The following is a 27,533-nucleotide window of genomic DNA, read 5'->3' as shown; positions in this document are numbered from 1 at the left end:
GATTGTAGAAGAGATGTGGTCTAAGAAAAAATCTTGTCCCCTAATTTGACGGCTAATATATAATGTACGGGGCCGTAGAGCGCCATCTACTTTAACCGTCATTTTGGCTGAATAACAATACAATAAAAATACTCTTTATTGCACACTTCAGTAAAAAACAATACAGAAAGAAAATAGCAACAGAAGCATGAATAACTTTAGATAGGTGTGCCGATAAAACAAAAAAAAAATTTTTTGTTACTTTTGGATAAAATTTGGCTGGTTTGAAGAGCTCCTCATTCTGGACGGAATAAATAAAATCCCAAAGTGGGACCAAAAAATATGTATAAATATTATGTAATTTTGCGTTGAGTTACGAGAATTCCATACGTTTTCGTAACTCATTGTAAGATTTTGCAGGGCCTACAGTTACAGGGCAGAAATTGCGCTTATATTGTACAGAATACGGAACGCTTTCTATCCACCAAATGTTATCAAAATCTGACGGAAAGGAAAATCGACAACAAAAAACAAATGGCCCGTAGTAAGGTATGTTCGTATGCCGAAGAAGTTATTAGTAGCAGTCTGCATGCGAGTTCCGAGGTTTCGAGAAAGGGCCATGGAGGATGTGCGTAAAAATTCGTTCCGAATCCTCGGAATTGCGTGCGAAGGTAGATAATTAAAACAACCAAACAACGGTATTCAGTCCAAATCTATTGTATAAGTAATAAGTACCTACAGTGTTACATAGGGTTAGGGTCTCGGAACCTGACGGTGCTGCGTCGCGGCGGGAGCGGCGAGTCGTTGTCGCTATCGAAAGCCGGTTCGTAGCTGCGGTTCACGTATGGGCCTGAAGCCGACGGCCGGCCCAGGTCTTGGCGGAGCTGCAAATAAGTACCGAATCAAGGCCTTGCTCTCCGGATAACAAGCAAACCAAGGACAAGCGGATACAAACACCTACTACTTGTGCTTAATACGGTCACCAGTTCTAGCACCCAAAAGAAAAGGATGAGTATAGTTTTTTTTTTGTTCTTATTTACTGACAATTTGGTTTGACCAACTATATCTAAATTATGCGAATGGTTAGAAAACGTAACAGGAAAATAGTTTACTGGAAATAAAAAAAATTGGGAAAATACACTACTGGTTAGAAAACGTAACAGGAAAATAAGCTACTGAAAAATAAAATTAATGGGAAAATATGCGATAGGTTAGAAATGCTTTTGGGAAAGGAAGCTATTGAGAAAAAATAAAATGGTCAAAATTGCGATCTGGAAAAAACGATTTGCGGGAGAGAGAGTACATACTCTAAAAAGAGGATGTAAGTTTATATGTGGTACAAGTTTTCTTTTAAGCTAGGAACTTGAGGTAAAAGGGCATTATATTAAAATAGAAGAAAAATTATTTCAACGTTTTGGAAAAGTTTGTATTGATAAAATTTGCATCGGGAGCGAACATTTTTTTAAATAGTGGACTTGAAAATCTTTTAAAAGGGTTGAGAGGGATTACGTCGAGAACATATTTTTTCAGTTAGGGGCTTAAAACTTAGTAGTTTGTGAAAGAGAAATTTCATGCGTTGTACATCGATATTTATTCGTTTCGCGTCGCTCGTGCGTCGATAATTAATTAATTAATTATTAACAAATGATTAAGCTGCATTTTGCTGTATAATGTTCTATGCTGATGTAAAATCCCACCAACATACAAATCCACGCGTACGAAGTCGCGGGCAACAGCTAGTCCATATTTTCATTTTTAGTTTTAAATTTAAACCTGTGTCGATAAATGGCAATAAATTTACTGTGACTACAAAATATACTATAAAAATAACCCTCTATACTGACCATTATCTTTGATAGATACTAACCGGAATAGTCTGTTTACCAAGGTGCATCTGTGATTTCCTGCAGCATGACGCGACGCACGGCTTCGCTGTCATCAAAAGATGGTACCCCTACGGAGGACATCTGATAGGTACCTGTCAATAGACATGCTTGTAATGTACTCGTACTAACCGGGATGGTCTGGTTGCAGGGCTGCCCCTGCGACAGGCGCCGCTCCTGCAGCACGGAGTCGCGGCGCGCCTGCAGCGCGCGCAGCGTCAGCCGCCGCGCGGCCTCGGTGCCGCCCAGGGATGGCAGCCGGGCGAGGATCTCCGATTCTGATTTATAACATACAATCGGTTTTTTATGTATTTGTAGCATAGTATTAGATATCTGGATGTAGAAGTAAGTAAGTAAGAAACTCGATATGACATATAAAGTGCTACGACTATTTATTTTTTAAATCTTTTAAATAAAAACTAATTTATTCAATAAATGTCAATATACAAAAAAAAAACAATTCCATAACAACTTAAGCCTAGTCAAAGAGCCCCCCGAGTTGTCCCTGGCGCAAAGGTGCACATCACACTAGCCGCGTTACCACGTTGAATTGCGATGGACAACCTTTGCACCAGGTACGAACCCGCGCCGTCAGCCAGGGTCAGTCAGGGTGCCATCTTTTAAATTGATGGGAAAGTTTAAGTACTTTTTCCGTGTATTTTCATAATTATTTCCTATTAGCGTGGATCAACTATTTCTTGTTGTTATTACATCCCATGACCCACCAGGGGACAGTAGTAGCACCGTTTGTTAGAAGAACTGATACCACGTTCTACTACCTAACATATTCAGTAGATGCCTCGCCCAGTATGCAAAGGCTTTATAACAACATATAAAATAAATAGAATAGGTATGTACCTACCTATACATGTTCTGCTACAGATGTAGTGCATAATTGTTTTCCATCGTATTTGCTTGGAAACGTTCGTATTTATTGTCATGCAACTTCAGTCAACCTCAGTACTTTTTGTACAGAGACTGACTGAAATAGAAAGACATGTTTGTACGTTTCCTGGAAATACGATGGAAAATAATTATACACTACATCTGTACTGTACTACTTACTTACAATAAACAGTCATGAATAAAATACCATAAAACTAGGATTATAAAAGTAACCAAGGCAACGAGTCACAATCACAAGTAAAAGTTAATTTACCCTTATGATTGCTGAGAAACTATTAGGCTTATTATTTAGTATTTTATGACATACGAGAGTTTGACGTGTCGCGTTCACGCTCGTTCATCTCCCAAAACCGTTTTCAATACCACATCGGTGGCAAACAAGCATACGGCCCGCCTGATCGTAAGCAGTCACCGTAGCCTATGGACGCCTGCAACTACAGAGGTGTTACATGCGCGTTGCCGACCTTTTAAAAACCTGTACACTCCTTTTTTTAAGAACCCCATACTGTAGACCCTCGGGAAAACCTCCAATCGTTACTTTCAAACTATAAATTCATAATTATTAAACAGATAAATCTTAATAACAAAACTTTCGTGAGACACACACATATTTAATATTATATAAATATATTAAAACGGACCACACGTATTTGAAATCAAAAACGCTCGACATGTTTCACTCCGTATCAAGCTCCTGACGACGCTCCTCGGTACGGAGTGAAACATGTCGAGCGTTTTTCGACTTAAAATATGTGAGTGCGTTTTAATATACATGTTTAATAGATAAATCTTACTCGGATTCTGTATAACAGAAGAGAGCCTCTTCTCAAAGTTGGCCTCCAGGTTAACTTCATTCGGCTTCAACGTCCGCCGCCGCTCCAGATTCTTGATGGTATTTCTTCTAGTGACGTGTGTGGCGTCTATACCGTCGTCTGCGACTGGGTCGTCGGTTATCTTCTGGTTGTTGAGCAACTCTTTGATAATTGCAAATGCTTGGGTCTCTAAAATGGCTTGCTGGCTTGTGTCGTTGGGCTGTAATTGGAATGCATGGTAAGATTTTGGTTACATTGTAGGTAATGTACGATGAAATAAACTTAGGCTATAATATACTCGTATCATATAAAAAAAGCGTGGTGGTTTTGGCGGTCAGGGTGAATCGACCACTTGTACAAAAACCTACGTACAAAGACATCGCGGTTGTAGTACCCTGGAGTTGAAAGCGTTTACACCACAACCTACAACGTATGTAAAAGAATAACAGGATAACTTACCGACTTAGTGCAATACCAGTCCAATTTGACAGTAGACAAGAGATGCGTCAAAGTTCCCATTCGGTGGAAAAGCATTGCGGTGAACTGGATCATCATTACAGAGCCGAAGAACACGAGGAACAATGAACCGATCGGCTCAAGCATCAAATAATCTCGTTCGATTTGAACCTAAATAATACATTCATTCGATTAAAAAATCTAAGAATTATTCTGCTCTTAATAGCGCTTTCCCGGTTGCCCTACTATAAATAGTAGCTTGTAAATAAGCCTTTGACAACATACAAACAGCAACACTCTTAACTGTCTATCGGTGGAGCTTACGCCTTTGTAATAAGGTTTACCGGTGGACAGTTAACGGTGTGGGCGATGGTACCTATACAGAAACGATGCAACGCAGACGCCGGTTTTTACAAAAGCGACAACCATAACTTCCAACCCAGAGCGGAAACTAGGCATTGTAAGGATTAAATTAATTTTTAACAAGCAGAAACGTCTGCGATCGATGCTATTAAGCTTAGAATAAATTTAAAAGTGGAAAAATTACTGCCTTGGGTGAGACTTGAAATCACGGCCTCTGGATAGATACTCCAGCGCTCTGCCAACTGAGCCACCAAGACCTCATCCATAGTCAGCAAATCTTCCCACTATATGGGGTCTAGGGGACCCTAGCGACATCTACCGTAAGATCGTTACACTTCTTAAACGACCACCGGAGTTCCAAGTCATATTGGAAATTCAAAAGTTACGATTTGCTACCCATTCTAAATTAATTTTTAACAAGCAGAAACGTCTGCGATCGATGCTATTAAGCTTAGAATAAATTTAAAAGTGGAAAAATTACTGCCTTGGGTGAGACTTGAACTCACGGCCTCTGGATTGTAAGGATTAGTCATAATCACGATTATTTTCTTCCGAAACCGAAACTCATTGGTAAGTATAATTCAATATAATCGACATTTTGTTGAATGACAAATAGTGGCAAAGGTTTCAAAATATATTATTTAAAGAAGTAAACATTTTATCCCATAAATCTATTGGATTTTCTCCATCTATATTATACAAATCGCTCTAATGCATTCATTACACTTACAATGTGGTAAACACCAATAATCTTCACTACAACTTATAAAACAAAGTCCCCCGCCGCGTCTGTATGTTCGCGATAAACTTAAAAACTACTAAACGGATTTTCATGCAGTTTTCACCTATCAATACAGTGATTCTTGAGGAAGGTTTAGGTGTATTTTTATTTGTTAAAGGCTTTGTGTAAATCCGTGCGAAACCGGGGCGGGTCGCTAGTTACTTACTATATTGGATTCGTCGTCATACGCAATTTCAACTTTTTGTCCGAAAGGCCACTGGAAATGCAGCTGGTCCTGGTTGAGCTGCATCAGGAAGATGACCACAACGAACAGCGCGTTCAGCATCACGAACGCGAACACCATTTTGTCGCGGAGGTCTTTTAAATCCTTTGCAATACGAGCCTGAAATATTATGATTTTTAGAATAGTATTTTATGCAATCGTGATATAATAGAGAGCTTTTCAGTCGAATACCGTGTCTTTTCAGTAAGATACGAGATCGAAAAGTTTGATTATATCACTATTGTATACAATACTTTTTCTACGAGTCATCTAAAATAATACTTGTTGTTACTAGAAAACCTAAATAATTAATGAATATTGGTAAGTATCTCAGTAGATAAAATAGTCGCGCGTTTATTGGCGCGGTATCGGCGGTCAAATTCTTTTATAGTTGACTACAGCGTATCGAAATGAATATTATAGTTGAGTTGGAAGCCCATATATGAAAAGTTCGCAATTATAGTATGGTATACGAAATCTTAATTCAACCATTACAGTCGACGATTAGAAAAAATGTATTTTTCAACATCATTCTTCAGCATGAATTCGATTCGGTGCAGTGGGTCAGCCTGCAGTTTTTGAGAAATATTTTTTTAGAACCCCCTAAAACATGAGAATCAATCTTGAGGCCTTTCTCTAATAACCCGATTAAACAACTTTGGCTTGATAGAAAAATATCACAAACATAGGTCTAAAATGTACCATTAAAAAATTGAAATTATTCTTGCACAAGCTATGAAAATGGAAATCACTTCTAAAAAAAAACCGGCCAAGTGCGAGTCGGACTCGCGCACGAAGGGTTCCGTACCATTACGGAAAATAACAGCAAAAAAATCACGTTTGTTGTATGGGAGCCCCATTTAAATATTTATATTATACTGTTTTTAGTATTTGTTGTTATAGCGGCAACAGAAATACATAATTGAACCATAATTTACTTTCTGTTCATAGTGTTCGTTTGTCTATCTTGATCTGTTTATTGTTTCATTCTCAATTGCTCAAAGGTTGACTGGAAGAGATCCCTTATAGGGATAAGTCCGCCTTTGTACATTGTATATATTTATGTTCTTTTATTGTGTTTGTAATCTGTCTTATGTACAATAAAGTGTTTACATACATACATACATACATACATACATTATCTGTGAAAATTTCAACTGTCTAGCTATCACGGTTCATGAGATACAGCCTGGTGACAGACAGACGGACAGCGGAGTCTTAGTAATAGGGTCCCGTTTTTACCCTTTGGGTACGGAACCCTAAAAAGCAATTAACAATTCAAAAACAAGCGAGCCTTAATAAGTCCATTGCCTAGAATGCCTAGTCCTACCACTAAACTGAGACTAAGATTCACCGCAGTCGAGCAAACCTCGGTCCAGTGTTCCAAAATGTTCAAAAGTTCTAATCTCGCTTGCTGTCTGTTACACAGAACTTGTTATTTTTTATTTATTCCTTTGATTTAAAAATTACAACTATGCGTTCTATTTACCATACTACTGAATAACAATATCAAGTCCTTCACACTAATGTGGAGCCAAACTCGTGCTTGTAGAGTCGTAAATCATAAAGCCGGCCGTCTCACTCGCACTCTCTAACGATGCGTGTTGTAGCTTTTTCACTTTATTTTGTCCCATAGTCCCATTCATCTAACGGGCCCACTGATTAACTACGAGTCCGCCGGACAACGGCCTGACGCTCTTTGATAGAGAAAGATAGTCTTATTGCGATTCCTATAAAAGGAAAGAGAAAATAGTGCCATGCTTTGTCCTTATCACCGACCGGGTGCCATCATAGGTAGGAGGCGATGGCAAAATACCGAAATTTATAAGTGTGAAAGAGAAAAAATCCTATGCTGCCCCAATTTTATATGAATATTCTTTCTCTTTACCCCCGGTCGCTCGGTTGCGCGTCTACTTGTATATACTATGTCTATGCCGCCGGACGATATCGGCCTGTCAGTTGTTCGGAACTGTCAAATTTTTGTTCTAACTGACAGACTGATATGTGAGACTGCCTGATAATCAGTGGGCCCCTTTAGATTATAAAGTAACTTCATTTTGCGGTATTTTCATTGCGAGTAAACATTATTTACTAACTTGTTCTTCCTTATTTTCGTCAAGAGGCCTCAAGTATGTGTCGATGAGGTCCTTCCAGAAATGGTTCTCAGCTGTACTGAGGAAGTCCACTTCTCCCTTCTTTACGTCCGGGTCCTCCACCCAGTAAGGGTTGACCAGGTCATCTCTCTCTTCCTGTAAAAACGGGAAAATTAATACTAATTAAATTTGCAACTAATATAATTAATACGCTTGGCGGAGTTAATTACAGTGCACAGTGCCCCCCAAATATGACTTGGAAAGGAGTAGGTACAATTAAAGTAGGTAAAGGGGACTGCTATTTTCCAGACATAGTGTGTTGTGCACTCTATTGTAGGTATATCTCTATTTTACTTATAACCAAAGAGTTGTGTAAAGTTCTTCTCAAACTTTTTTGGTGACGGATCACGGAACCCTTTTTGGTTCGTCACTGTAGAGTGTGGATAGAAGAGCTGCGGTGTCAGCATGGTTGCATTTTTATCACCTGTCACTATGCCTGTCACTTTCGCACTTACATACTTGTTAGAACGTGACAGGCATGGTGACAGGCGATAAAAATGCTACCGTGCTAAGCCCGCTGGTTTTCTTTCTTATTATTACAAGTATCCTTGCGGAGCCCCAACAGAGGCTTTGCGGAGCCGGAGCCGCGGACCACACTTTGAGAATGGAGAATGGCTGGTCTAAGGAAAATAGTGCTTCAAATTTGACAGCTACATTAGATGTCGCTATACGGCCCCATACTATTAAGGCCAGAGCACACCGGGTGCATGTGCGTAGACGTGCGCTAAGATTTTTGAGCCGCACACGCACACGTCACGCAAGCGCGGTATGCCGTCTCTCATAGGGATCTGTATATTACAACGCGCATGTGCACGTGTACGCACACGCACCCGCTGTCCACAGGCCTTTATGCGGTAACTGATTGTCAAAAGTAGATGTTTGTTTGATAATTCAGTTACCACAAAACTTATGGCGCTGTATACACCAATTTTCTTCGGTTGTCAAACACGTAGTCACAATTTTTTCTTAGATCTGATATCTTTTTAGGGTTCCGTACCCAAAGGGTAAAAACGGGACCCTATTACTAAGACTCCGCTGTCCGTCTGTCTGTCTGTCTGTCACCAGGCTGTATCTCATGAACCGTGATAGCTAGACAGTTGAAATTTTCAGATGATGTATTTCTGTTGCCGCTATAACAACAAATACTAAAAACAGAATAATATAAATATTTAAATGGGGCTTCCATACAACAAACGTCATTTTTTTGTTGTTTTTTTCCGTAATGTTACGGAATCCTTCATGCGCGAGTCCGACTCGCACTTGGCCGGTTTTTTTTCAATCAATAACTAAGAGAAGTTTTAGACCGTAATAAACCTTATACCTGATTTACCTACTATACGTATATTTAGTTTCTGTGACATCACGCTCTACTGAGATTACTGCTGTCATCCCTTCTACATTAGGAATAAAAATACCTATAGCTAAATTGCTTGTAGCAATCAGGCAATCATTTGATTTTACTCCTCATATAATATAATATATTTGTCGATATTTAAAACAAATCGATAGAATAATTATTCTAATGTAGACCGTATGGTTATTGAGATAAAGTCCCAATCAATCAATCACAATCGAGAAGTGTATGAGGAATCAATAAAATAACAAATTACCCTGGGTGTGTCAGCAGACAGGTCGTCCTCTTCTACATATTCATCCAATAAACCATGTGTCTCCCGCAAACGTAGGGTGGACCGTCGCCTCGGCGCCTCGGGGGCTTCGGTGACGGCGCCGCTACATAAACATATACGGGTAATAAAAATATACGTGTGATAAAGATAAAGATATACGTGGTATGTAGTTATTATATTATGTATGTTATTAACTTTTTGTTTTTCTATAAATAAAAAGATTGATTTCGTGGAGTTTTTATTTATTTATTTCATTGCATGTTTGAGAAAAGCCCTATACATACTTACCTCGGCGTGACAAGGGGTTGCCGGACCTATCCGGCCTCACTATTTACGTTCGGCCGGCAACCCCTTTCCCTTCTTTCACGGCCTCTGTAGTTATGTTTATATACTATTATTGCACATCTCAATAAAAAGTTTAATAATCGGTAAAGAGCTATTTCTTCCAGATAACCTTTGAATAAAGAACGCATAAACTTGTATAATTAGACAAATAAACATTTAATTGCGTCCCGACGGACGCAAGTCCCGATTTCGTAATTCCCGATCCGGCCTCGTTCCGCCCTATTTCCGACTCACACTCGATTCATACATTGACCCGCCTGTTGCTATCTCTGTTGCACACGCATAATTATATTGCTATCCCGCTTGCACAGAAACATTGACAGCCGGCATCATAAGCGGGACAGCTATATAATTACGTGCGTGCGATAGAGATAGGAACAGGCGGGTCAGTGTCAGTATATGAAGTTCCTCGTGTAAAGCGTCCTTTTTTAGAAATCTACTTACAGAGAGTCCAATTTCTTCCCAATCTTCTCCAGCTCATGAGAGATTTTCAGCAAATGCAAGTCTTCTTTATGGTCCTTAGGGTTAGTGCAGCACATGCACTTGAACAGGCCCGCGACACTCAACTCCATGGAGCCGCTGTCGTCCTCAGAGTTACCAAACAATTTTTTTACACTTTGAGTGTCCATTTTCTTTTGGGCTTCTTCGGCGTCTTTTTTCTCTTGCTCGATTTCCTTTTAAAAAAAAATGGAGTATTTTAGATACAGCCATATAATTGATGAAAATATTTAATACCAATTCAATTCAACATTTAGATGTTATTCCTAAATAAATCGGTTAAAAATAAATGACGCCCTCTTAATACAGATGTAGTGCATAATTGTTTTCCATCGTATTTTCTCGGAAATGTTTGTATTTGTCATGCAACTTCAGTCAACCTCAGTACTTTTTGTACCGAGACTGACTGAAATAAATAGCAAGACACGTTCGTACGTTTCTGTGAAAATACGAAGGAAAATAATTATGCACTACATCATACTACATCTGTACTCTACAATTTTGTGACGGTTTAGAACCGTGTCTGCACTTAATTAGTGATCAATAAGGACAATTCTTAATGATTTTATGCCAATAGGGGTGTTCAATAAAGGACACCATTAAGGCTGCGGACTGGAAGCACGCGACTGGCGGCGCGGCGAGCGGCACATCAAGGCCATTCATTCATACATTGCGCTCGACCAAATGTATGAACGGCCTTGGATTTGCCGCTCGCCGCTCCGCCGGTCGCGTGCGTTCATTCCGTAGCCTACCTGATGACAAATATATAGATGATTGGAACGATAGAAACTACAGACACAGTTTTTATTTATTATTTGGTAAAATTAAATAGGTATAGGAAAAGTTTGTATTTGTTTAACAATTGACTTTGATTTGAGAGACCTAAATCATCATATAATGAATTAGAGCGACATTAAACTTCATAAACCCACCTTTAAAGTTTTCTTTTGCGCCACTTCTCGAGTACCCCACGAGACGTTGTTTAAATTGCATAACGAGTATATAATCAGCAGCATGTACATGCTAGGGATCGTGATGTAATACACAACCAGGTACAATAAACATATGATCTCTTGAGGGTGCAGGGCGGCCGTTATGAAGAAAATGCCGAAAGTTACTACAGTGAAGATGCTGGAAGGAGCTAGCCAACCGTCCTCCACTATTTGGAGAGCTATGCCGACTACGACCATCATCATTATCATGGCGTATACACAGGTTATGGCCGATGCGAACATTAGCTGTAAGCAAATATACACTTTAGACAGAAAAAATATTCCATCTCCTAACGTTAAGTGCAATAATTAATTTTGAAATCTCTTTCAATTGTGTGACCAACAAAACAACAACAACAACAAGTATGGGAACAAGGTAAACAATAGAGTGATATTTTAAAATGAGTTATTGCACTGATGGACACTCAAAACGGCAAAACAGGAACTCTTAGGACGCTTGAATTCGTCCGTTATTTTCACCGGACAACGGACCATGTTACGCGATTACATTACTTCCGGTGAAAACGACGAACGCACTTGTGAGGCTCCTCATACATGTAATTAAAAAGATTGAGGATGCTAAAATAGATTTTTCATAATATTTTCGAAAATCGAAAAAAAGTTTTTTCTTTTAATAACATTACCTGTGTTTCAGACTTGCAAGTCATGCAGACGGCGATGAACAAAACTACGGGTATCAAGTTCAATATGAGCGCGTTGACATTGCTGATCGCTGTAATGGCGTTCATGGCACCGATCATCATGAGGAAGATAGTCCCGGGGCCCAGGACCGTACCCACCATCAACAACATCTGAAAAACACAAATAAATAAGGTGCACACTATTTTGTAACAGATTTTAATCGATTTTTATACTGAATAGTGATTATCCCGGAATATTTGCCCTAAGCAAGGATAAAAGATAGACAAGACGAGACGCGTATTGTAGAGCAAATATTGTAGCCAGGAATTTGTCAGGTAAAGTAGATGACTGATGTTTAGGGCCCGATACACTATGCGCTATCTGTTTTCAAGCTCTCGAACATTTGGCCTATTCTTAGCTTTTTAGTTCTTCACCTTCATAGTACCTACCTATTCTTTTGTCGATGGTTCCGGTCAAAAACGCCATTAGTTATGAGCCAAAGGCCTCTTGTAGACGTCCGTTGTTTTCACCGCATAACTGTCTGTGTTAGGCGACGATGTAAAACATAAAACATTTGGCTTGATGCCCACAATGTCTTGTTTTCTTGGGTATAGCTGTCGGTAGCCACATACAAAACTGGACATAGATGCGTAACACGGACATGAGGTATTCATTTTACTTGCGTTTTTGGAATGGGACGATCAGTATAAATTTACCTGATAACTGATATAGAGTGTCGAAATGTTATCGTTAGATTTGACGATTTGCTTGGCGTCACCCAGCAGATCAAGTATGTTAGCCATAGTAGAGGGCACCCAGCGTCGGCGCTGGTTGTAAAACTCGCCGAACGACTCGGGACAGTGCGTGTACGCATCGGACGCGGCCGAGTACTCGACGCGGTACCCGCGTTGCAGGAGTAGTGTGCAAAGCCACCGATCTTCGCCTAGAATTTAGAAAATGAAGTATTTAATGCGTGCCGATTACCATGGGTACCTTGAATCGGGTCTGTATTTTTCTGCGTGATAGTTAGAAACAAGGATTCGTAGATAATCCAAAGTAACCGATATATACTCCGGTAAACCAATTTTATCAGTAATAGTAGAATAAAACAATATTCTTCCCTCTTTTTGGCGTTATAATGATAAGAAAAATTATAATTCTCTGCTTATGTTCTACTCACGAACGACTCTTCAAACTATAGTTTTATTGAGCGGTATAACTAGCAATGGCGGCCAGCGTAGCCCGAAGAAAGGATGGCCGATGGGGTCTTAGTTTTGCTATAGGTAGATATACAACAATATTGAACGACATCTCGTGAAGTCGGATAGCTACATTACATGTTTAATTATTATTTTTACTGATATTATGATTGTTTTAAACCAACGTTAAATATTTGTCCATCCATGTAAAAAAACTATTTGGAAACAATTTGCATAAGGTAGTTTGAACATAGAAGCACAATACAAAGAAGAAAATTTTATAAGGATTTAAGGAGTACCCAATCAAGGTCGCGCAAAAAAAACCTAAAGAACAATAATCTTTTAAAAATAGGTGAAACCGACTACAAAAAGGATAAAATAAAATATCATCCCGTTTTATATGCGACAGCAGCTGATTCGTTTGAAGTCGGTGCCAAGCCTTTTTTAGTTTTTCTTACGACGAGTGATGCATCATTCTACAAGACTCGTTCATCATCAGAACTAGACCTTAACACAAATGTTCCTTCAGAACTCGCTTAACAAACATAACGAAGAGGACAACTCGCCAAAAGTGAAATATGCGTTGTTAAAGAGTCCCGTTCTGGTCATCATCAGCAGTTCCACTTCATTAAATGGCACTGTTTTGGATGAAAATGCTTGGTTTGTTGATGAAAATACTAAAATCGTTATATGTAAGCAGAAATGGGTTAAAAACGGAACCAACTAGGGATTATATACATTCAAACAAAAAAAATATTTTCCAAATCGTTTCAGAAATGACGGAGTTCTGAGGTAACATACATGCAAAATAAAAATACGGTCGGATTGATAACCTCTCCTTTTTTGAAGTCGGTTAAAAATAAAAAATAGCGAACCTTGATCATATTGCACATAATGCCTCGCCTCGTGTGACGTGAGCGTGTATTTCTTCATAACGTTGTCGTCCATGAGAGCCTTGCCTCTGAAGAGCGAGAAGCAGCCGGGGCTACAGAGTACGCATCCGACCATGTGCTCCGTCGCCTTCTGCAGCCAATGGCCGACGGCGTACTCGAACATCTGATACCATGCCATGAAACCTATAAGAATAATTCAACTTAATATCGTCTTCGGTTACCGCGATAGTTACTCATGAAATAAAACTATGAAAACGGATTATATCGCGTATATTGAATTTATAATACATCCCGACGTTTCGAACCCTTTACAGCGTTCGTGGTCAACGGGTGACTGAGGAACGTCGGGATGTATTATAAATTCAATATACGCGATATAATCCGTTTTCACAGTTTTATTACAAAGATACTTGTACACTTAGCCGTAAGAGACTTGACTGACAGACTGACCAACGTAAATCCCTAGTAGCTAAGGTTATTAGCACTAGCACCTATCTTCATCTTTAGACATACTTTTTTTTTTTTTTTCAATCTAGTTTTTAATTCACTAACTGGTCGCCCAAGACCAAGGTCGGCTATGCCTAGTTTGGGGACCCCTGTTCATACTGTTTTAAATGTACCGCTGTATGCGCGCAACCTGGACCTCATGTATACTCAATCTGCAAATTCCCATCTTTGTGTGCAAAATAAATATATTTTTCATTTTCATTTTCATTTTCATTTTTCAATGTCCTTGGATTAGACCTCTTATCTCATAAGTCTAAGAACGTTTAAGCAAAAATTAAAGACTGGAAGCCAAAATCAGACTGGCTGCGGTAATAATTAAAATGCCTAACCCCTTACAAAAATGTGATTGCCAGATTAGGTCAGCGCCAAAAAAAATTGAGAACTACATTACTCATATATGCTTTTCATAGGCCTGCTGGACTTCCGACATATGACAAAGTAATAGGGTATTTGACTGTATTTAAAATAAGTTATTTTAAATTCAGTCAAATGCATGCAGCGTTAGCATGAAATAAAGCATCAGAAGATTAATAGAGAAACGCAGGCAGCTGTATTTTTAGACACAATTTCTATTTAAAACCCGTATAAAACTATAAAGAGTAGGTAATCTGATTGTGACGTCACATGCTAGTGTTTCATATAAATTCCATAGTAGCAAAATCGTTTTGACAGTTCGAAATAAGAAACTGATTTGACTAGTAGTCAAATACCCTATTTCGGGCTGTCGCAATTAGGCGTTGTAGGCGCTTCACAAATCAAAGAAATTTGAACCTTATATGCACTAATTACATTATATTAAAGCATTTCCGTCACGTCCCTACTGAAGCCGTTTGATGTGAATCTTTATAGCACTGCATTACACACCTGATCCAACCGGATGAATGCGTCCGCAAGCTGCTCCCAAATTCTTATCTTTCTTCATCAAATCTATGAGCAAAGTCACTGCAGAAGGTTGGAAATCAATATCACCGTCAAGAGCCAAAAGATAGGTGTGTTCAGCCATTTTTTCTTTACGCTCCACTGATATTTGTAGATCCATCAAGCGGTGGCCAAGGAAATAGTACATATACATGACTTGAGACCACCGTTTTCTGTGTCTTATTTTGGCTTTATCCTTCAGATGGCAAACCAACTTGTTTTTCCCGGGTAGTATCCACACAAATCTGCCCCCGTAAGGGGTTGGGTACTTTTTGGGTGCCCTCAGTCGGATATTGGCTGCATGGACCTCTGATGCTGCCTCGTCCATAGTATCTACTAAGCATTTTACGAAACGGTTCACTTGGGATTCCTCGCTGCTGTGATCTGATACTTCAAAAGCATCGTCCATGAATATGTGCGCTGTAATAAATATGCGAAAGTTATAGATTTCGTAATACCTATAATATAATATTTTTCATATAGCTTGGGTACAGTGAGCTGTCACTGTCATCTGCTCCATAAAATGTATAATCATAAAACGCAATATGTCAAAAATACTATAATTTCACCACTAGCCATAGATAGAGTTAGACTAAGATAATTCTGCAGTTAATTGATAGCCCAGATTGTGCAAGTGTTAATTAAAACGTCAAACTTCTAAGAAATTATGACGTATAAATGACGCACTGTATGTGCTGCTAAAATCGTTGCAGAGTTATCTTGGTCTAACTGTATCTATATATGTGTGTGCCCATATCTAATTTAAATTATAATTTACCTTCCTCATGGTAAAATACAGAAAGTTGAATAAAATAAATCGAATCCAAATACCAGAGGAAAATAAAGAACCATTAGATAATGTTTGAAAATCCGTTCACCGTTCATCTCAAAACTAATACCGCCATGAAGTCAAAGTTGTAAATTTTAACTTCACAGTCGCGCGTCTCTCTGCGTGTGCACTAAAATTTTAGAGTGTGCCGTCTCCCATAAGGACCTGTATATTACAACGCGCACGTACATGTCTACGCACATGTGCAGGTGCACGTCAGTAGACGCACACGCATCCGGCGTGCACAGGCCTTGAGAGTTAATTTTCCCGTTAAAAATACTTACCCTCAAGCTCATAATAATCTGGTGACATAATATTGAAATATTTCCTTTCTATACGTTTTCCACACTGGTGCGCATCTAAGCGGCAGATGGACTTCAAGAACTCAATCATTTCATCTTTTGTTTCGTGCCACATAGTCGCGCAAATGTATATTCTGTAAAAGGCATAAAACAATGCAATCATGTTCATAATCACTGATGCGATGTGATAAAAAATATATCAAAGTTGCAAAATTTTCCTAATGGAAAATTTTATTTTACTACGAGCTCTTGTACTTTCCATTCCCAAAATTAAAATTGCCTGCTTTTTGTGCAAAAAATATTAAATTTTAATGGTGCATATTAGACCTAGGTTCGTGTTTTTTTTTCTATTGAGCTAAAGTTGTGTATCAGTAGTCTTACCCCGACTGCCTTAGCAGTGTCAAACTGACCTATTCGGCCTATTCGCTAACGTCTGCGTAACTTACTGTCTATACAGCTCGCTCGCACTAATATGCCAGTGCGAGCGAAATGCATAAGTTACGGTCACGCTAACGAATTTGTCAGTGTCAAACTGGTGGTAGCCGTACTTGTTTCGAATCGTTGAAGTTACTAGAGAAACGCCTCGAGATTCCTATTGATATTTTTTGAAAACCGTATTATGATTTTTAAAAAAGCGCCGCGATTTTTCAAAAAACTGCTGGCTGAGCCCACCACGATACCTTAATTGTAAATTCTCTAACTCGAACACAGAGGCTAGAGATAGGTTGTACCTGGTTATATTATCTGATGGATGGGCATCGTACGCGTCTTGATTGGAGCTTGCCATTGATTCATCTTCGTCTTTAAATTCCTGAAAAATCACAGCGTGGTTAGCTCTTATGTATGTTCCTAAACGCCCAAGTGACAATTGCAATTTACAAACAGAGATTAGATTCATTTTATGTTATAAATCGCGGCATTTAAAGCGAATATTTAGATAGATTTATGTTGTTTATAAGTAGGTCATAGTCAATGTCAGTGTGAGAATATTTTGTTCTACCTATTCAAAAATAGAGCACACAGATAGGCATTCGCAGTGCGATTGCCATGATTGGGTACTGTGTGGTAGGTACATGCTTTAGGGAGTTAGCAATTCTCAGGCCATTTTACTTTAAGACCATATACTTACATTAAAGAATAGATAATAGGACCTACTACGTACAGTCTCACACACAACACAACCGATGTTTGTCGGCAACTAATGTTGTCCCTCTCTAACGATGAGTCACATGAAGCGTTCGCTTTTTCGGTAAGAACACTGCCTCAATAATTGTTCGGAGCAGTCGTAAGCCAAGCGTGCCTGTACAATTGAGTGAAATACCACTGCCTACTATGGGTAAAAGGACTCTAATAAATACGTACACCCAGCTGTAAAATTGAATAGGTACCCACTTTATGAATTAATTTCATTCATTCACTGAGGCGGCGAGCCTCTTGTATTGCGGTTGCCACGCATGCTGTATGATCCATGCCTGTGACACGAGCCATAGTAGCCACAGCCAAGACATTTTATGACCTTCTGTCTAAAAAAATAACTCTTTCATACGTACGTCATGGTCAACATCAACGTCGGAATCTTTCGTCCTATTTAGCAGTAGACATTGGTCTATAAGTGGTCCACTATACCAAGGCTTGGCGAATAGTTTGTCGGTGGCGGCGAGCCTCTCGCAGCGCGGCAGCCATGCGTGCTGTGTGATCCATGCCTGAGACATGAGCCATAATAACCACACCCAGGCCATTTCGCGGCCCACGTATTCTCTTAGGAAATATACTGTAAAGGATTTTTTTTTTATATTTTATAAGTGATTTTTGAGTCCTGAAGTTTACTAAATACGTGGTAGGAAAGATACTGAATGCGACGGCATTGTAATAATAATAAGTTTAAGCAAAGTCAATGTCAAATGATTGATGAAGTATAATTAATTAGGTAAGGCAATTATAAACGTTCCAGGTACCAGGTAAACGCATTCAAATCTAGGTGCATCGCGCAAAATAGTTTTTCCTACATTCCGATTTTTAATTGAAAACCAAAGAACTAATATCGTTCACTCACAGGACACTGTATCATAAGATTTAAAATATTCATAGCGTGAAATAAAACTATGAAAACGGATTATATCGCGTATATTGATATTATAATACATCCCATCATCTGTAAAGAGTTCGAAACGTCGGGATGTATTATAATATCAATATACGCGATATAATCCGTTTTCATAGTTTTATTTCATGAGTAACTATCGCGGTAACCGAAGACAATATTATATTCATAGCGTGCTTTTAAATATACTACTTATACTAGGTACCTATTACTGTATAAATATTTTATTTCACTAGCGATCTCATTTTGATCTTCATTTCAATGTTTTGCAATACATGTATACAGGGTGATCAATCCAAATGGGTCAGTAGGGAGAAGTCAGAAACTATGAGAGATAGCGAAATCTGTTCTTATTCTTAGGAACCATGGCTTCGATTTTTTTTTAATCTTTCATACATAACCTTATTTTTTTTTATGTGATAATCAGCAAACGAGCAGACGAGCCGCCTGATGGGAAGCAGTCATCGTCGCCCATGGACGTAAGCAACATCACAGGAGCCACTTAAGCATTGCCGACCCTTGAGAACCCTAAATACCCGCTTCTTGAAGAATCCCATGGCGTAGCACAAAGGAAATACCTCAGGAGGCAACTCATTCCAAATTCTGCACGTTCTGGGAAGAAACGAGCGGGATGCCCGCTTATTCATGGTGTGCCATGTGTCTAAGAAGTGAGGATGAGCTTTGCTCCTTTGGCGGGAGGTGCGGTGATAGAAACGAGACGATGGCACCAGATCAAAAAGTTCTTCGGAACATTCCCCATTGTACAGACGGTAGAACATACAAAGAGAGCCAACGTCTCTCCGAAGACTAAGAGGTTCTAAGCCGTCAGTAAGTTCGGGATTGCCGACAATACGAACTGCCCGACGTTGGATGGAGTCAAGGGGAAGGAGCTGGTATTGTGGAGCGCCAGACCAGAGATGAGAACAGTACTCCATATGGGGTCGAACCTGCGCTTTATATAACAAGAGTCGGTGACCCGGTGTGAAGTACTGTTTGGCTCTCTGTTAAGCACCCCAAGTTTTTTGGAGGCCAGTTTGGCTTTTTGTTCCAGATGACTACGAAACTGCACTTCGTTCGTAATGTCGCCACCAAGTATCCCGATACTTTTAGCGGTGGTAAGGGGAATGCCCTGAAACTTTGGCGCCGTGACAAATGGGTTTTTTTTGGCGGAGAACGCGCAGACTTGTGTCTTACTGGGGTTGAACTGGACGAGGTTACGTCTACCCCATTCGGAGACCTGTTCAAGGGACGTCTCGATCTCAGACACAAGTCGCATCCTGCACTCCGACACCTGCTCAGGGGGGGCGTTTGCACGACCTGTATAACAGCTATCGCCAGTGCTGTCGTCTGCGTAGCAATGAATATTGTTAGTTAGTAACATATCATTGATATGCAGAAGGAACAGGGTAGGCGATAGTACAGATCCTTGGGGTACTCCAGCGTTTATGGGCTTATAATCCGAGCATATTCCGTCAGTGACGACTGAAATGCTACGCCCAGATAGAAAGCTGGAGACCCATGTGCACAACCCCTTAGGAAGCCCGTACGAGGGAAGTTTGGAAAGAAGTGCCTTATGTCAAACCCTATCGAAGGCCTTTGCGATATCCAGGATAACAGCCAGTGCCTCTCCCTTGCTCTCTATGGCGGTGGCCCATCGGTGAGTGAGGGAAACAAGGTCTCCCGCGCCGCGACCACGGCGAAACCCGTATTGCCTTATACTTTCATGATCAATTATACAAACAAATACTACACGCGATTACATAAAGAATATTGACCAGGTTCGATTCCCGGTTATGTATGAGTTTAAAAAAAGTTTGAATGTCATTATTATTAAATCTAAAATCGACGCCATTGTTTCTAAGAATAAGAACAGATTTCGCTATCTCTCATAGTTTCTGACTTCTCCATGCTGACCCCTTTGGATTGATCGCCCTGTATAAATAATAAAAAAGTTACGCTACGCTACGTGTTACGCTATCAAGTATGAAGGCAAATAATAATAAAACATTTGCAAGACATGATTAATAGTTATCATCTACCGCTGTAATATTTATAATGTATTAGTCATTTAGTCATTTATTCAATATTGCATTATTATTATTATTTATTAGTGCAGAGAAGCCTACGAGTACTAACCTGGAGGTATTTCGAAGAACAGATAGTCCGGTATCGTGTTACGGAACGCACAAGGATTGGCATTCCTAAGTCCGCAAAACACAATCAACAGATTTATCGTCAGCGGGCCGACCAGACTCAGAGCAAATGTGAAACTGAAGTTTTGTATGAGAATCTTGCAAGCGAACTTTGCGCTGCCGAAGCAGACATATGCACTTGCTACTTGTATGAAAGCGACCCATAAGGCAGCTGGCCAGTATACTGGCAGCTCTATACTGCCGCCGGTTACATCGTAGTTCGATATGTCTTGCATGGTGTCTATTATTAACACTTGGACCTGAAATTTTCAGTAATATTCCTAAATAAATTATGTACGTATACACTACACATACACGCCTGTACAGTCAGTATCAAATGGTCGATAGTATTTATTTTATGCCGCCTGTACTATGCTATGAGTCAAACAAAAACATGCATAACTCAGAAGCAATAACGACTCACTCAGTAAATGTAAAGTTATATAACCGGATAACTAAACGTTCGAAATTCGCTCAAAATGTCTTCGACGCCTACAGCTGGAACTCACTGCGCTGTTATAAAATCACAAATTACAAAAAAAACATGTAACTATATTATATAATTAAACAAAAGTTTGCCTACCTAGCTCGTTTTCGTGAATAGCGTGCGCCGCAGAATGTTCAGAAGGCCGGGGACGTTCATAGAAAACGCCTTTACGCCTTACAATTTTTTTTCCTTTTGATTTGGCGTTTGTCGATGCATGATTTTCAAGTTGGCGAGGCCCACAGGTATTTATTAACTTACCTCGTAAGCAGTATAAAATCGTTCTCCAAAAGCATCGCCTACTGACGTAAAGAACGCCGCCGGATCATCGTCATTAACGTGCAAGTATATCATGATACAGAACATGAACACGACGATCTTCACCAAAGAAAGAACCCTTTGCATGTAATAACGCGATTTCTTGATGCCCTCACGCAGTGTATTTAGATAAAGAACCGATGCCGCTGTTAAACATAATCCATCTGATTAATAAGACCTACATACATTTTCCTTGTATTGTGATTGTGATTCACAGTAGGTAGGTAAATGAATTGTTTTTGTTTAATTACGAGAAGTTCGACACACATTTTTGTATACATTTATGTACATTTTATAATAGGTACTTGTAGATTTGTAGATACAAATGTAATGACAATGACTAGACTAATTCGAATTCATATCGGGGTTGATTGCACAAAAATACTCCAGTTATTTTACGACACATAGTTATGTCTGATGTGCCTGCGGAAGAATACGAATAATAATAATTCCTTAAATTCACGGTAAAAGGTATCCATTAGAATACGGATTTAACGTGAACACGTAATCCAACAAAACAAACAGATTAGAAGCGTTTTTAGGTAACCTTGATTGACTTACTCGAAGTTTTAAAGTCGGCATTAACATAATTTTCCCACCATCCAAGAGATATGAAAACAGCGACTACAGGAATCAACCACAAAACCGTCGTCCCATCTAAGAGAGGCCACACGACGAAGGATGTCACTTGTGCCGACACAGCCAACACGTCCAGAACTATCTTCGTAGGGTACCGAGGGTCGGTACGATCTCTGGTAATGGCGTTTAGGACTCCAGGCACGAAGCATAGGGCGTTCATTAGCATGGCGCCCTTCACTACATCTAACTCTGGTAGAATAAGAAGAAGAAAGAGAGCTACGCCTAAGGTGTGAAGCGTTTCCACGAAGAAGGCCTGAGGGAGAACAAAAGAATCAATTAATATCTGTCATACTAAACCGTTTAAATCGACGCATAGATTATACAAGATAACATGTAGGTAATCTGCAGGTAAACAGGAAATCACTGTCTAGGTTGATTATCAATGATCGGAAGAATGATAGTTGTTGAATATGTTTCTGATTTTATTACATCAAATAAGTTGAGTTGAGAATTATGTCATTTAAGGGGCTCCCTGGCGCCAATGACCTTCGATCTGAATCCCTTAGTTTTCTAATGTTTTTTGTAGCATATTAACAGCAACGGCTTTAAGCAATATAGTATCCCATATTTACCTACTTCAAAGTTCATTGTCTTCCAGATATGTGGCATCAAAGTTAAACAATTTTAGGCCAAAAAACTGGTTTTCTGGCCATTACTTTTGTGTTAATTAGTTTAAAATTAAAATCTTTGACCAGTTTTTTCAAAGACAAACCCAAATATGTAAATTTCGTATATGTAAGATCTTTCACAGCAATCGAGTTACGAAAAAAGTGTAGACAATGTTTAAAAACATCACAAAAACCGAGTTTCTTTTATCCGATATCTATCGGCTATCGGTTCTTTGAAGAACCAATAACCGTTTGTCTTATAATTTTATCTGTTGTGCAAATGTAGGAGTATCGACTTAAAACTTGTCAAACATCGATGAAAACCACGCGGAATACCTATTAAGATAGGTATGCTTATCTACTACATTTCATATGCACACCAAGATTAATTCCATCGCAGAACTGAAATAATCAAGTTTTAATCGATGCGTGTGCATATACTGGTTTCTCCGATCGGTCGAACCATTCGCCGCGCTCACCCGGCGGTGCGCGAACATCTGCCCTGCAGCTATTCATTTACTTACTTGGTTTCTATTGCCTAGGTAATAAGGGTGACGACACTGACTAAAATACCAATATCTAAGTTCTGCAATGGAATTCCCCTTGGTGCCCATAGAACGAAATAAAGTACATAGAAAATACCTATCTCTGTTGGTTTTTGGACCAGGATCCATACAAAGTTGCCCATGGTGCTTTTAAAAACATTTAACTGGTAAAATAAATATTTCTACTCGATATCCCGCCGTGCTGCACCGTAAAATCCGATCACTGTTGATAATCAATTGAAATTTTGAAGTTCGCGCTATTTTTAGTAACATTGTTGTAACTTGAATCAGGCCAATCGCCTATCTAAATAATCTAAATCATCAGGCCAAGCGGCCTAACTATATAGGTACCTAACCTATTAAAATGAATTTGTTGACTTACCACAAAAAACAGCATTCTAGTCGGTTTGGGGGTAGTTTTGAAGAAGCAAATCCTAACTGATCTTAAGAAGGTCCCAACTTCGGGGGCGGCAAATACGATAAATATAGCCCACAGCCATGATATTCGTTCTTCTAATGGCAAAACTGTTATAAACTGTTGATCCAAAGCTGAAAAAAAAAGCTGTCAGGTGGGAGTACACAGGCTCTAACGCCTCGGCATTAAAGTAGCTTTTGTTATGCTACAGACCTAATGGCTCGTACACATATTGAGCCAACGTAGGCCAATCGAAAAGAGACGCAGCTATGCCATAGGACGCCATTAACGCAACACTGCGTCCCTTTAGATTCACCTACTTTGGCCCATAGCGTTCGAGCCATAATAATTTATATCAGTTAAATTGAAAAATTTCATTTGCATAGTCCTTCTCCTTATCATAAATATCATAAAAACGCTTTCCCATTCTGAGTATCACTGAACTTCCATTATATTTGTTAACGATTTTAGTTTAAATTAAATGTACCTATACTGATAAAAGCTTACCCAACGCTTTGTTACAATGCGTTATCTGACGATCTTTTTTTAACTGCGACGTGATGAAAAGCAGCGTGCCCTTCGCAATAACCGCCGCCCCGAGGACCACTGCAAACACGACGATGTACGCCAACACTTTCAGGACCTTGACGCTCAAGTCTATCCATTCTGATGTGGCCATGGAGCCGCTCTCCTTCCTTATGGGGATTTCGAGGAACAGGTCCCATCCTTTCGCTTCTTGTGCGGTTTGCGGGCTGTTGGTTCAAATATTTTGCATTATAGACTGATGATGACGATTGATAAAAACTATCCTATGTCCTTTATCGGGTCTCAAACTATCTCCATTCCAAAATTCGTATAAATCAGTTCAGCGATTTAAACGTGAAGAGGTAACAGACAGTAACAGACATTCTTTCGCATATATTTGCAGCGACTAAGCGATTTTCATGTGAATTAGGGCAGGATCTCCAGAGCTGTGTCGTAGGTAATTCATGTATATATCTATCTATATATATTTCGGGGATCTCGGAAACGGCTCTAAAGATTTCGATGGTTATATGGGAACCCCCATGGGGGCGAAAATCGATCTAGCTAGGTCTTATCTCCGGGAAAACGCGCATTTTTGAGTTTTTATACGTTTTCCGAGCAAAGCTCGGTCCCCCAGATATTGCATAATTATGAGACAACAGTTTGACTTCTGATCCTTATAGTGGTGTTCCTAGGCTTCAAGAAACCCCATGTTGCCAGTCTGAAAACTGGTGCCGTTACCACCGCCAACCTCTTAAATTTCCCCTTTTCAATTCTCATACATTCGCATTTCACAAATAAGTTTAAGTCTTAAGTCCTAGGCATAGCCCTAGTTTATCTTACCAATTTTTAGTAATAAATAAATATTTTTTTCGGTATATGACTAATTCTTATCATAATAGGTAATTATTTGGTAAACATTCTCTAAAAGGATTAAGGATTAAGATAATCCGGTAATTATGGATTACCTAATGATAAACAACGAATTTATTTGTAAATGTGCATTGTCACAGTAAAGCTAGGTTTTTAGGTGTGTAAGTGTAAGTATGAATGTGGATTAGGCTACATCTTTAACCGACTTTGAAATTAGAAGACAATTTTTACAAAAAATAAACGATCACTGATCAAAGTTAGTTTGTCAAACGAATTAATACTTGAAAGTTTAGGGCTTCATGAAAGTGAAAAGAATATAATATTTTTTTAAATAAAATAAACAAATTCAATTTCAAGTTCTAGCTTTGTAAGTAGCTATTGGCTTAAGTTTAAAAACTTAAGGTAAGAACAACTAATTATACAGTACCTAATGCAATAACCCTATTAATGAAAAAATTAAACGCCATCAGACCTCACCGTATGCGGATGCGTATGTAGCACATCTCCGGCTCTCTACATAATATATCGCTTCAATTGCTTTCCGCATTCTTTAAGAGAACCTAGCAACAAGCGATGCACTGTGATGGTAGCCGAAGCAGTGATGCATGCATATTGCATACGCAATATACGCATACTCTATGTCTCGGCCTGTAGGCGACAATGTTAATGAAGATAACTAGAGCCCTAGTTAGTATGCTTGGTTGCTCAACGGTAGCCAACGCGGTTGGCAAAGCCCTGATGGGAGATAGTACCTAATAGCGCTTTTTCCAACTCCCCATCGTTGGCCCAAACTATATATACTGTAGGGTTTTTTTTTTAATAATATAGATTGAACCAATATGCACATTTTTGTAATATAGACTGTTTGACATTGCATTTTAGATGCACTGCTTATCGATCCATTCATATCCCTGTAATAACAAAATATAGCGTTACGTTTGTCTTATCATCAACGGACGTTGAAATCATTAAATAAGTATTTTGATTCTAATCATTTTGTACGGATGATTCACTACTGTTTTTAGATCCTAATCTGCATCCAAAATACCAGTAAAAAAATCGCACCTTTACAAGATATGGGTACTTTGATACAAGCAGAAGATATCCTGTATTTCCTAGTTATTTATGAGCAGGTACCTATATGGATAGGTACCTATCAATATTTTGGAAACTATTTAGACAGTTGTGAAATGTAGGTATAGCGAGCTGTAAAACTGCATGTGCACGGATACATTATGAATTATAATTATTTGGTGTTCTGGCAACGAAGCTGAGTGTAGGTGCAGTCTAGGTCTAAAAAGACATCATTTTGAAAAAAATATATATACGCGATCCTTATATTAATTGCTATTAAATACCGTGTTTACATACTAAGAAACTGCGAAATAAGCGAAGATTGGATATTTGCAACTCTGGGTTTTGCACACTCGGCAATTCTAGACTTCGATTACAACAATGATGAAAAAAAAACATACTCAAATTCCTCGGAGTCGTCGAAGAGCGGAGTGTACACGTCAGAATCTTCATCGCTGTCTCTCCGCCCTCTCAGGCCGGAGGACATCGCCATCTCCTGCAACAGCGGCCATTTTCATTACAAAACAAACAAGTAAACAAGTACATATTTATTATACGCAGTAACGGTGCCGCCCTTTGCACGAGTATGAATAAATTTAGCAGCTAAACACTGGCGGTCACTGTTATTATTACTTTACCAATGGCCACATTGATTATTTTGTTGCAGAATTTGGTCCTGATTAGTCCTGAACAGGTATACTAGTATATGGGTGAAGTTAGAACAGAGAACTGGTTGGAAAGTAGGTATTTCATAATAGTCGGCTAGATTCGGTCTTTGTTGATTTTAATAAAGAAAGCGCAAGTTTATTTATTTATATTCATATCAATTAGGGTTTAATAAATAATAAATACCTAGTAATTAATTAGAGTCAGACTCACCTTTTTGGAATTCCCTTTTTAAACTTAATTTGGATAACTGCCACAAGAATTGTGTATAAAATTATAATTAAACATGACAGTATAATCACTCGAACACTTTGTGAACTAAGCAATAGATTTTAATAATTATCAGTCAATGCATTAAAGTAGACCGGCCAGTAATACTAAGTGGAGGGTTGTATAAAATACCTATCAGAAATAATCTTTAATTGCATTATCGACTTGATTACGTACTTAGCCGCTATCTAATATCATTAAAGCGACAGTGATTTCAGTTCCTACGAATTAAGGAAATGACATATTATCATATTTGCTATCTGTGTATAGATCGATTATTTAGGTGCACCTTTATAATGCTTTGTTGCAAATAGTTAAGAAAATATACTGGTCGCAAGGCCGCGGAGTGTAAAAATGTTAATTTTCTATGATAAGATTTTCATTTTATATGCAATAACCACTAACTGACTTCCCTCTTAATCTCTGCATTCCTTCGAACTGATAAAACCAACTACTATCTACTTTCCACGATATAAACCTGTATTAAATAGGACAATAAAAGAAGGGGTGACGA

General features: G+C 38.9%; 1 protein-coding gene across 1 annotated transcript; it reads right to left on the bottom strand.

Annotated features, from left to right (window-relative positions):
* Nucleotides 1-700: 700 nt before the first annotated feature.
* On the bottom strand, nt 701-27,333 carry LOC134740640 (chitin synthase chs-2-like). Its single transcript, XM_063673182.1, has 23 exons — nt 26,963-27,333; nt 26,485-26,579; nt 24,119-24,363; nt 23,579-23,745; nt 21,966-22,296; nt 21,348-21,550; nt 20,547-20,862; nt 17,860-18,080; nt 17,041-17,120; nt 16,292-16,443; nt 15,125-15,598; nt 13,736-13,936; nt 12,378-12,604; nt 11,664-11,831; nt 10,960-11,265; nt 9,974-10,203; nt 9,167-9,287; nt 7,500-7,652; nt 5,347-5,523; nt 4,040-4,207; nt 3,563-3,800; nt 1,995-2,140; nt 701-863 (listed from the first exon to the last, which is right to left on the bottom strand). Exons 2-23 carry the CDS (start codon nt 26,574-26,576, stop codon nt 723-725), a joined length of 4,557 nt encoding a protein of 1,518 aa, XP_063529252.1. The 5' UTR covers nt 26,577-26,579; nt 26,963-27,333; the 3' UTR covers nt 701-722.
* Between the last annotated feature and the right edge of the window lie 200 nt (nt 27,334-27,533).

This window comes from Cydia strobilella, chromosome 4 (genome assembly GCF_947568885.1).
Source record: "Cydia strobilella chromosome 4, ilCydStro3.1, whole genome shotgun sequence".
NCBI classification, from domain to species: domain Eukaryota; kingdom Metazoa; phylum Arthropoda; class Insecta; order Lepidoptera; family Tortricidae; genus Cydia; species Cydia strobilella.
The sequence above is the reverse complement of the archived record's forward strand: the minus strand, read 5'-3'. Positions and strand labels throughout refer to the sequence as shown.

Bases quoted from the DNA above. Each gene is read 5' to 3' on its own strand.
- LOC134740640 (XM_063673182.1), bottom strand. From the start codon at position 26,576: ATGGCGATGTCCTCCGGCCTGAGAGGGCGGAGAGACAGCGATGAAGAT. The intron at 12,605-13,735 runs GTTCGCTATTTT...TCTAAATTCTAG, and splicing joins TTATGTGCAATATGATCAAG to GCGAAGATCGGTGGCTTTGC. The intron at 11,832-12,377 runs GTAAATTTATAC...TGTGTTTTTCAG, and splicing joins CACTCTATATCAGTTATCAG to ATGTTGTTGATGGTGGGTAC.